This window comes from Miniopterus schreibersii (genome assembly GCF_964146895.1).
Source record: "Miniopterus schreibersii genome assembly, chromosome: 6".
Lineage (NCBI taxonomy): Eukaryota > Metazoa > Chordata > Mammalia > Chiroptera > Miniopteridae > Miniopterus > Miniopterus schreibersii.
In genome coordinates, this window is record NC_138107.1 from 7739107 (window position 1) to 7751715 (window position 12609).

The 12609-nt window shown below is 38.2% G+C and overlaps 1 protein-coding gene across 1 annotated transcript in view; it reads right to left on the minus strand.

Annotated features, from left to right (window-relative positions):
- SLC26A8 (solute carrier family 26 member 8) overlaps positions 1 to 12609 on the minus strand; it is a gene marked incomplete at its 5' end in the record, with an annotated part of 83385 nt that overhangs the window by 22965 nt on the left and 47811 nt on the right. Inside the window, one exon of the mRNA XM_081139597.1 lies at positions 735 to 882. Coding sequence (XP_080995723.1) covers positions 735 to 882 — 148 coding nt within the window. The remainder of the gene's footprint in view (positions 1 to 734; positions 883 to 12609) is intronic.

A 12609-nucleotide genomic window follows, 5' to 3' on the forward strand; every position in this document is an offset into this window, starting at 1 on the left:
TCACTTCAAATAACACTGACTCTTCTTAGAAGAACAAAAGGACAGCAAATCTGATTTCTAGATTAGGTTGAAACTTCATTTTAGCTCGTGATTGCAGGAGAGCACTTTTTCAAAGTGAGGCAGTGAGGCTTTTGCCTTAGTACTCTCTGTCTCATGATTACCAGGACTTAGAATGACAGAGACAACGGAGTACCATTTCTCTCTCTTCCTTCCAAACTACCCTAAAAGTCAAAGTGGGACACCTCATGCTCCCACATTTCCTTTTCGAGTCCTAGGGAAAGGACTGAACTCGGAATAGTTGGTGATTTTCCAAAAACAAACAAACCAAAAAGAAATGATTTCTGGGAGACTGACTTCATTATATTAGTAGCCTGGCTCTGCTAGTCCGTATCATTTCTTACTGCACCTGAGGATGCGGTTGATGTCTAAGGACTCGGTGGAAAGGAAGCTAAGTTAGGAGGAGAGGGGCTCCACTAGCTCAGCACACGAGGCCTGTGCCATCTTCCTGCAGCCCTGCCCCAGGTGTGAACAGGGCGAGTAACACACTGATTCAGGCGGGCTCAGACCTAAGTGTGCCACGCTTCCCAAAGATCCTTCGGCAATTTCAGTTCCAGTTATGGTCCAAGTGATTCTCTGGTTACAGAAGAATCCAGTCTTCATGTTAGCGGGAGGCTCAGATTAGAGAACGGAGACTGAAGGGTCAGAAGAAGTAAAAGAAAGGCCTGTCCTCTCACCTGGTTGGAATTGACTCTATAGTTATGGAAATTGGCAATCTTCTTGCCCAGAAATATGAGCAGTGAGGAGCTCACTAACGATAAGGAGAAGGCATCCAAAATAATTTCCCGCAGATCTCTGAAGTCTGGCGTTACAGGAAGCAGGAATCTGGAATAAAACGGGAATCATTTAGTGGCACCTCCCCCACTTGGTCTATATTATACGGGGCAGGCCTGACGCTTAAGAAACAAACAGACGGTAAGAGATAAGCGTAACTGAGGCAGCGGCCTGCCAAAACTGCCAGCAAACTAAGCCAAATTACGAAAGCCATTAGGAGAGCATGCTCTGCTATCTTCTAGTTCAAGGTTTGTGCCGTGTAGCAGTGGGAACAAACAGAACAGGAAAACCACAAAGATTGACAAGAAATGGTTATCTGAGACCAGCTGGTGAACAGGAGGCAGATGTCACATCTAAGATGGTTTAGAGCTAAAAAGTTCGGTGAATTCCCTTCTATTCACAATCAAATCTTTCAGATTTGCAAATGTTTTCTCCTATTTTGTGGGTTACCTTTTTACTCTTTATAGTGGCTTTTGATGCATGAAAGTTTTTAGTTTTCATAAAGTGTAATTTGTCTATTTTCCCTTGTTGCCTACGCCTTCGGTGTCATATCCAAGAAATCATTGCCAAACCCAATGTCATGAAGCTTTTGCCCCACGTTTTCTTCCAACAGTTTTATAGTTTTAGGTCTTACATTCTGGTCTTTGATCAGTTTCGAGATAATTTTTGTACACGGCATTAGGTAAGAGTCTGATTTCATCCTTTTGCATATGGATACCCAGTTTCCCTAGTACCATTTGTTGAAAAGATTGTCCTCTCCCCATTGAATGGTCTTGGCACCCTTGTCATTTGACCATGTAGGCGAGGGTTTATTTCTGAGCTCTGCATTCCATTCCATTCCATTGGTCTGTATGTCTGTCTTTATGCTGGCATTACATTGTTTCTGATTACTGTAGCTTTATAGTAAGTTTTGAAATTAGGAAGTGTGAGTTCTCCAACTTTGTTCATCTTTTTCAGGATTGCTTTGCCTGTTTGGGGCTCCTTGAGATTCTATATGAATTTTAGGATTTTTTTTTTTCCTGCAATAAAAACCTCATGGAGATTTTAATAAGGATTGAATTGAATCTGCTGATTGTTTTGGGTAGTATTGACATCTTAACAACATCCAATCTGTGAACATGGGATGTATTTCCATCTATTTATGTCTTCTTTAATTTTCTTCATCAATGTTTTATAGCTTTCATTGTGTAAGACTTTTACCTCCTTGGTTAATTCCTAAGTATTTTATTCTTTTTGATGCTACTGCAAATGGAATTGTTTCCATAATTTCCTTTTCAGATTGTTCAGTTAGTGTATAGAAAACCTCTCTTTTTTGTGTTGGCTTTGTAATCTGCTACTTTGCTGAATTTATTGGTTCTAACAGTTTGTTGTGTGTGAAATCTTTCGGGTTTTCTATAAATACACTATTATCATCTACAAACAGAAATAATTTTACTGCTTCCTTTCCAATTTGGATGCCATTTATTTACTTACTTATTTATTTATTTACTTATTTTATTTATTTAATGCCCAATTGCTCCAGCTAGAATTCCCCGTACTATTTCAATAGAAGTGATGAAAGGGGGCATCCTTGCCTTGTTCTTGATCTTAGAGGAAAAGCTTTCAGTATTTCAACATTGAGTGTGATGTTTGCTGTAGATTTCCCACATGTGGCCTTTTAAATTTGAAGTCTATTTTGTTCAGATATTAGCATACCCACTCCTGCTCTCTGTAGGTTACTATTTACATGGAATGTATTTTCCCATCCATTCACTTTCAAACTGTTTGTGTCTTTGGATCTAAACTGTGTCTTTCGCAGACAGCATATAGTGGGATCATGTTTTTAGCGATTCTGCCAATCTCAGTCTTTTGGCTGTAGAGTTTAATCCATTTACATTTAGAGTAATTACTGATAAGGAGGAAACTTACTTCTGTAATTTTGCCATTTTTTTCTACATGCCTTAGAGCTTTATTGTCCTGTATTTCCTGTATTACTGTCTTCTTTTGTGTTTAGTTGATTTTTTGTTGTTTCTTAAAATGTGTTTGTTCTTTTTGTTCTCTTTATTGAGGTACAATTAACATAAAACTCTAAGATCTTTAAAGTGTACAATGTGGTAATTTGATATTTAGTTGATTTTTTGTAATGAAGTGATTAAATTCCTTTCTAATTTCCTTTTGTGTATATTCTATAGCTATTTCCTTTGTGGTTACCATGGGGGTTACATTTAATATCCTAAAGTTATAACACTCTAATTTGAATTTATCCCAGCTTACCTTCAATAACATGCAAGAATTATGTTTCCTTACAGCTTTATCCCTGCCCCTTTTGGTTATCAATGACACAAAATTACATTTCATACATTGTGTACTCCAAAACATAAATAATTCTTTTAAATGCATTAGTCTCCTGAATTATGCAGAAATAAAAATGTGGAGTTACAAACCATTGTAACAATAATAGTAACTTTTATAATTGCCCAATATTTGCTTTTATTGAGCTATTTATTTCTCATACAGCTTCATGTTACTGTCTAGTGTCCTTTTCTTTCACCTTGCAGGACTTCCTTGAGCATTTGTTGCTGGGCAGGTCTAATGGCAGTGAACTCCCTCAGTTTTTATTTATCTGGGAATGTCTTAATTTCTCCTTCACTTTTGGAGGACAGTTTTGCTGGATATAGAATTCTTGGTTGACAGTTTTTTTCTTTTAGCACCTTGAACATGTTGATCCATTGTATTCTGGCCTCTAAAGTTTCTGACAAGAAATCTGCTCATTATTTTATTGAGGAGCCCTTGCGTGTGATGAGTCATTTCTCTCCTGATGCTTTCAAGGTTCTTTCTTTGTCTTTTGAAAGTCTGATTATAATGTGTCTAGGTGTGGGTCATTTTTAGTTCATCTTACTAGGAATCTGTTGAGCTTCCTAGATGTTTATATTCATGTATTTCATCAAATTTGGGATGTTTTCAGCCATTATTTCTTCAAATATTTTCTCCATCCCTTTCTCTTTCTCTTTTGCTTTTGAGACCACAATGTGTATGCTGGTCTTCTTGATGGTGTCCCAGAGGACCCTTAGACTCTGTTCACTTTTCTCCAATCTTTTTTCCCCCCTGTTCTTCAGACTTGATAATTTCTACTCTCCTATCTTTTAGTTCACTGATTCTTTTGACTGTGGATACCTCTATAGCCATGTGTTGCTTAACAATGGGGATACATTCAGAGAAATATGTGATTAGGTGATTTCATCATTGTGCAAATGTCACAGAGTGCACTTACTCAAACCTAGATGTCACACACCTAGGCTATATGGTCTAGCCTATTGCTCCTAGACTACAAACCTGTACAGCATTTTACTGTACTGACTGCTGTAGGCAATTGTAACACAATGGTAACTATTTGTGTATCTAAGTATATCTAAACACAGAAAAGATATGGTACGAATATGATATAAAAGATAAAATATGGTGCACCTGTACAGGGCACTCACCATGAATTGAGCTTGCAGGACTGGAAGTTGCTCTGGGTGGGTCAGCGAGTGAGTGGTAAGTAAATATGAAGGCCTAGGATATTACTGCACACCACTGTATGCTTTATAAACCCTGTACACTTAGGCTACATTAAATTTATAAAAAATAATTTTCTTTCTTCAATAATAAATTAATCTTAGCTTACTCTAACTTTTTTACAGTTATTTTTTTAAACTTTCTGACTCTTTTGTAATGACACTTACCTTAAAATACAAACACATTGTACAGCTATATAAAAATATTTTCTTTCTTTATATCCTTATTCTATAACATTTCTTTTTTTGTTGTTAATAGTCACCCAAGGATATGTTTTTATTGATTTTAGAGAGAGAGAGGAAGGGAGAGAGAGAGAAACATTAATGTGAGAGAGACATCTATAGATTGCCTCTCACAAGCACTGCAACTAGGGATCAAACCTGCAACCAGGTATGTACCCTGACCAGAGTCAAACTGGAAAACTTTTGATGTATGGGACTACGCTCCAACCGAGTCACCCAGCCAGGGCAATAACATTTTTATTTTTTACATTTTTAATTTTTTTCTTTTTAAACTTTTTGGTTAAAAACTAAGACACAAACCCACATTAGCCTGGGCCTACACAGGGTAAGGATCATCAGTATCACTGTTTTCCACCTCTACATCTTGTCCCACTGGACGGTCTTCAGGGACAATAACAAGCATGTAGCTACCCTTTCTTACGACGATAATGCCTTCTCCTGGGATACTTCCTGAAGAACCTGAAGGCTCTTCTTGAGGAGGTGTCACTCTTTTCAGAAATATGTCCGTGGTGGTTTGCTTCTTTTTTCCCCCATCATAGTTTGACTGTAAGCAGATAATGCACCGTGAATATTTCTCTCTGTTAATGAAAATTTTTGGTGTTGGGTCTAAGTTTTCAAATTTTTTTTTTTTTATCCTCACCTGAGGGTATTTTTTCCATTGCTTTTTCAGAGTGAGTGGAAGGGAGAGAGAGAGAGAGAAACATCGATGTGAGAGAGATACATCAATTGGCTGCTTTCCACACGCCTCCAATCGAGGTATGTGTGTGCCCTTGGCTGGAATCGAACATGGGACCATTCAGTCCGCAGGCCGATGCTCTAACCACTGAGAAAACTGGCTAGGGCTAGGTTTTCAAATTTTTAAAAGAGCTTGTTGAGGTCTGCAAGAGCTTCTGTTAAGCTTTTTACTGTTAATTTTGTTGGGGGTCCTTCTTGTTTTCCCCTGCAGTTTCCTTTTCTCTTGCCCATTGTTCAGCTATGTGTTCCTGTTCCAGTTCCAACAGTTCCTCATTAGTCAGTTCCTCAGGAACTGCCTCTGCAAGCTCCTCAGTGCCATCCTCACCCACGCCCAGGTTAAGGTTGTTTGCCATCTCAACCACAGTCTTGCTGGTTTTTGCAACCTCCGTATCCTTGGCAAATACTTTGAAGTCATGGAAAGAACTCTTGAGTGTTTCCTTCCACATGCCATTCATACGCTTCTTGGTAACATCACCCCATGCCCAAGCAAAGTTCTTGATGTAGTGATAGATGTTGTAATCCTTCCAGAATTGCATCAGTGTTTTTCAGTGTCTTCATTAGTTGCAGCAATAGCCTGGGCAAAGATCCTCCTCAGGTGGTAGGCTTTAAACCCTGTTATAGCTCTTTGATTCATTGGTTGGATCAAATAGGTGATGTTTGGAGGGAGAAACATCACTTTGATATTGGGATAAAGATCACTGATAAAATGAGGATATTTGGGAACATTATCAGCAACAAGGAAGATCTTAAAAGGTATGTTATTTTCCAAACAGTACTTCTTCATTGTGCTGGCACAGCAATCAAAGAGGGCATCTTGGAAGAGGAGCTGGGTCATCCACGATGTATTGCTCCTACCGTATACTGGCAGGGTGTGCTCAGTGATAGGCTTGAAGGCCCTGGGATTCTCACTGTCCCAGATCACAAAGGATTTCAATTTTTAGCCTGCAGTATTGCCCCCAAGCAAGACTGTTATCCTGTCCTTAAAAGCCTTGAAACCTGGAATTGTTTGGCCTCCTTATGGAGGGAAGTCTTTTCAGGCATCCATTTCCAGAATAGGGAGGTTTCATCCATATTGAATACTTGTTCTGGCAAGTAATTTTCCTCCACAATCAGCTTATCTAGAGTTTCCAAAAGTTCATCAGCTGCCTTTACATCAGCACTAGCAGACTCGCCACTCACTTTCACTTTGTGTAATGAACCTTGAATCATTTAAACCACCCAGAGCTAGCAGTAAGTGCGACACTGTAGTTGGGTCCAGTGTTTTCTTTCAACATCACAAGCAAACTTTTTGCTGTGGGTGAGATTGTCATGGTGCTGAGAGGGATACACTTCTGTGCCTGGTTTTCAATCCAGGTCATTAGAAGCTTCTCCATGTCTGATATAGCCCTTCTTGAGTTTTTGTTAGTCCTATTGCCTTCAATGAAGTAGACCCTTTAACACCTTCCATCATTTGTTCTTGCTTTTCAATATCATAGCTACGGTGGAATGGGTCATGTCTGACTTGTGAGAAATAACCATCACTGATTTTCCACCTTCATAGTGGAAATCACTATTAATCATTTTAAATTTTGTTTCCAGGTCAATCATTCAATATGGCCTCTTACCGACAACCTTAACAGTGGCCACAACAAGGAAACAACATAGGAAAGGAAACAACACAAGATTAAATCAAGCACAGAACAAAATGATGCAATCAGAGATGTGGTAAACACGAGATATACGAGGCTGCTGCTGGCATAACACAGCATACTGTTTTACAGCAAACTTTTTTTTTTAAAATAAATAGGAAAAGTACACTCTAAAATAACAATAAAGAGTATAGAAAATACATAAACCACTAATTATAAATGTATAATCATTATCAAGTTTTATGACTGTACATAATTGTATGTGCTATACTTTTTTTTTTTTAATATATCTTTATTGATTTCAGAGAGAGGAAAGGAGAGGGAAAGAGAAAGATAGAAACATCAATGATGAGAGAGTCATTGATCGAGCCTGCAACCCGGGCATGTGCCTTGACTGGGAATCGAACCCCATCACCTGGATCCCAGGTCGATGCTCAACCGCTGAGCCACGCCCTGCCAGGCTGTGCTATACTTTTAAAAAAAATATGTCTTTATTGATTTCAAAGAAAGGAGAGGACAGGGAGAGAAAGATAGAAACATCAATGACTAGAGAGAGTCATTGACCGGCTGCCTCCTGCACGCCCCCTACTGGGGATCGAGCCTGAAACCCAGGACTGTGCCTTGACCAGAATTGAACTGAGATCTCCTGGATCATAAGTTGATGCTCAACCGCTGAGCAATGCCGGCCGGGCTATGTGCTATACTTTTATATGACTGGCAGTGCAGTAGGTTTTTTACCGGTGTCACCACCAACATGTGAGGAATGTTTTGCACTATGGTGTTAGGATGGCTATGTTGTCACTAGGTGATAGGAATTTTTTAGCTCCGTTATAATCTTATGGGACCACTGTCATACATGCAGTATGTTGTTGAAATGTCATTATGTGGCAATGACTACAGTGAATTTTTTTATTTCAGTTATAGTTATTGTACTTCACAGCCCCAGAACTCCTTTTTTTGTTTTTTTGTTTTTTAGGTTTCTATCTTTTGATATTTCCATTTTGTTTATACATCATTTTCTGGACTTTCTCCACTTCTTCCTTTAGTTCTTTGAGTATCTTTAGACAATTGTTTTAAAGTCTTTGTCTGGTAGATCCTGCCATTAGGTCTTTTTCAGGACAGTTTTTGTTGATTTATTTTTTTCCATTGAATGGGCCACACTTCCTATTTCTTTGTATGCCTTGTGATTTTTGTTGAACACTGGATATTTGAATGTAATAATGTGGCAACTCTGGAAATCAAATTCTCCCCCTTCTCAAGGTTTTCTGTTTTTGTTACTGTTTTTTTGTTGTTGTAGGCTGTTGCTGTGCCAAGGATTAGCCTGAGGTGTAAATTTAAGGTCCTGTCTGTTTTTTTCTGAGCCATTCTCTGGGCATGTGTAACTTTCTAATTTCCCGTGTATATACAGTTGTTTTTTTTGACGTCCTAACCACTGAACCAAACCGGCCAGGGCCAAACTTTCTTCTTGAAATTGTAGGCCTTCAGTAGGCTCCAGAGTTCCAAAATAGTTACATCAGACATTCTACCAGTGCAGTTGTTGTTTAGGTAGAGAGATTCCTGGTGCTTCCTACTCCACCATCTACCAGAATCCTCTCTAACGTCCTGTTGTTTTGAAGCCACTAGAATTTTCAGACTTATTCATTTTGCTGCTAGTCATGATCATCTAATTCTACTAAGCCAATACATTCTATTTCTACTAAGATCATATCATAAAAAACATTGCCAAACACATAGAACCATGCTCAGAACCTTTTCCCAGCTATGTCTCGTCTCCTACCGTATTAACTAGGAAACTCTCCTTGAGACAATAAGCTTTCTTCTTTGTGAGTATTACCATCAGATTGCTGACTAGAGAATTAATGACCATCCTAATTCTTACAAGAATGGACGCTTGTCTGTTTGTGTATGGGTTTAGTAATGTTGCCCAGAGTATCTGTTAAGTCAGCTTCTGTGTTGTAAATTTTAGGCTATGATTTCTTAAGGGGACAGAGTCTATGCTTTTGGCCCCCTTTATATGCATGCAGCATAGTACCACTCATAAATGTTTGATCTTTTATTTTAAAAGTGGAAACTTTTCAAACATTTACAAAACAAAGGATAGTATAATGAACTCTGGTGTGCCCATCGCTCACTTTCAACACAATGTATAACCAATCTTATTTTATTTTGAAGCAACTCCCTGGCATTATATAGTTTAATTATGAATATTTCATCACACCTCTCTAAAAGATGTACACCAAAAAATTGTTTCAAATTTCTTAATATTATCAAACATATAATTAGTGTTCAAGTTTTCCCAAATGTCTCATAAACATGTATTTTACAATGTGTGCAAATTAGAATCCAAATGAGGCCTATATACTGCAGTTGGTTGCTAAGTCTCAACTCTCTCTTAAGCTGTAGGTTCCTCCTTCGTATCTTTGTTTTTCTTCCCTGCAATATTTTTGTTGAGGAAACAACAAATAAATAGGTCCAGAGACATGGAACCACGGAACAGGCTGACGGGTCTCAGAGGGAAGTGTGTGTGTGTGTGTGGGGGGGAGGGTTAACCAAAGAACTTACATGCATATATGCGTAGCCCACGGTCACAGACAACAGTGTGGGAAGGCCTGGGGGGGACAGGAGCCAGAGGGGGGGCAAAGGGCGGGAATGGGGGACATCTATAATACTCTCAACAATAAACATAGGAAGGAGGGAAGGAAGGAGGGAGGGAAGGAAGGAGGGAGAGAGGGAGGAAGGAAGGAGGGAGGGAAGGAAGGAAGAAAGGAAAGAGGGGAGGGAAGGAGGGAGGGAGGGAGGGAAGGAGGGGGGAGGGAGGGAGGGAGGGAGTCAGTCACTGGTCCTATTAGATTTTCCCATAGTCTAGATTTTGCTGATCACATTCCTCTCTTCCTTGCATTTACTGTAAATTGGTGGTTAGCCCTTCAGGTTTGGTCAAATATGGGATTTTTGGTGGGGGCAAAAATACTTCATAGATGGTGGTGTATACTTGTGTCAGGAGACACACAATGTCTAATTGTCTTTCTAAAGATATATTTGACATATAACATTATATTAGTTTCAGGTGTAGAACATAATGATTTGATATTTGTATATATTGTGAGATGATCACCACAATAAATCTAGTTAACATCCGTCACCACACATAGTTCCAATTTTTTTTCCTTGGGATGAGAACATTTAAGATAAACCCTCTTAGCAACTTTCAAATATACAACATAGTGTTATTAACTAGTCACCATGCTGTACATCTCCATGACTTATTTATTGTATAACAAGTTTGTACCTTTTGACCATTTTCAACCATTTCACCACTCCAGCCCCCCCCCCCAGCAAGACTGATTGTTTTAATTTTTACTTTTTTTAGATTCCACATATAAGTGAGATCATACAGTATTTGCCTTTCTCTATCTGACTTATTTCACTTAGCACAATGTTCTCAAGGTCCGTCCATGCTGCAAATGGCAAGATTTCTTTCTTTTAATGGCTGCATAATATTCCATTATGTATATATTCCACATTTTCTTTACCCATTCATCCATCAGTGGGCACTTAGGTTGTTTCCATGTCTTGGCTATTGTAAATAATGCTGCAGTGAACAGTGGTTTCATTTCCTTTCAATAAATCCCCTGAAGTGGAATTGCTAGGTCATCTATATGGTAATTCTATTTTTAATTTTTGGGGAAACCTCCATTCCCACCGTCAATGTACAAACATTCCCTTTCCTCCATGCCCTCGCCAGTCCTTGTTATTTCTTGTCTTTTTGATAAATAGCCATTCTCGCAGGTGTGAGTGATATTTCATTGTGGTTTTGATTCTCATTTCCCTGGTGGTTAATGATACTGAGAATCTTTTCATTCACCTATTTGCCATCTGTATGTCTTCTTAGGGAAATTGTCTATTCAGATCCTCTGCCCACTTTTAAATAAAATTGTTCGATTTTTTTGCTATTGAGTTGTATGAGTTCTTTATACATTTAGGATATTAACCCCTTATCAGGTATATGATTTGCAAATGCTCACATTTGACAGGCTATTGTAAATAATGCTGAATGAATAGCAAACCATCATTTTTTTTTTCTGATGGTTTCATTTGCTGTGCAGAAGGTTTTCAGTTTGATGTAGTCCCACCTGTTTATTTTGTCTTTTTTGCCTTTGCTTTAGAGTCAGATCCCAAAAAATAATCATCAAGATCAGTGTCAAGGAGGTTACTGCTTATATTTTCTTCCAGGAGTGTTACGGTGTTAAGTCCTAAGTTTGTCTCTATTCCACTTTGAGTTGATTTTTGTGGCCTAGTTTCATTCTTTTGCACGTGGCTGTCTAGTGTTCCCAGTATCATTTATCGAAGAGGCTGCCATCCCCCATTGTGTATTCTTGGGTCTCTGTTGTAAATGAATTGCTCATATATGCATGGGTTTGTTTCTGGGCTCTTCATTCTATTGCTTTGATCTATGGGTCTGTTTTTATTCTGACGCCATACTGTTTTGATTACTATAGCTTTTTAATGTAGTTTGAAACCAGGAAGTGTGATGCCTCCAGCTTTGTCTTCTTTCTCAAGGTTGCTTGGCTATTTGGGAGTCTTTTGAGATTCCATACAAATTTTAGGATTGTTTGTTCTTTTCTTTTTTTAAAATATATTTTTATTGATTTCAGAGAGAGGAAAGGAGAGGGAGAGATAGAAACATCAATGATGAGAGAGTCATTGATCGAGCCCACAACCCAGGCATGTGCCCTGACCGGGAATTGAACCCTGATGGCCTGGATCCTAGGTCGACGCTCAACTGCTGAGCCACGCCCGGCCAGGCAGGATTGTTTGTTGTATTTCTGTGAAATATGACATTGGACTTTTGATAGGGAATTTTTATTGAATGTGTAGATTGCTTTGGGTATATGGACATTTTAACAATATTAATTCTTCCAATCCATGGGCATGGAATTTCTTTTCATTTATTTGTATCTTCAATTTTTTTCATCAATGTCTATAGTTGTCAGTGTACAGGTCTTTCACCTCCTTGGTTAAATTTATTCTTAGGTATTTTATTTTTCTCTATGCAATTGCAAATGGGATTGTTTTCTTAATTTGCTGATAGTTGGTTATTAATTGTCTCTTTTTGTGATGTTAGCAGATGATATGCTATTATCCCTCAATGGTGATATTCTAATTCTATAATTCCTTCTCCCTTTATTGGATATAATTCTTCTATAAAGTGAAATGTCTTGTTATCAACTACTTGGCTATCCCAAAGAGCAGTTCTTACAGGAAAGGCAGGATAAGTACTTGATTTGTTTCCTTTATTTAACAATTTCAAAATAACAAATTGGTTCCATAGCATTTTCCAAGGGTGAAAAAATGAGTTTATTCTTTTAGAATTTTTATGTATTTATGTATTTAAGCATATTTTATGTATTTGGCCAGTAAGAAGATCAAAGCAATATGTATATAGATTCAAAGCAATCCCTATCAAACTCCTAATGACCACTTTTGTAGAAATGGAAAAGCTGATTTTACAATTCATATGGAATTTCGAAGGACCCTGAATAGCCAAAAACAATCTTGAAAATGAAGAATAAAGTTGGAGGACGCACAATTCTCCATTTCAAAGCTATAGTAACTAAGAGTGGCATAGGGATAAACAT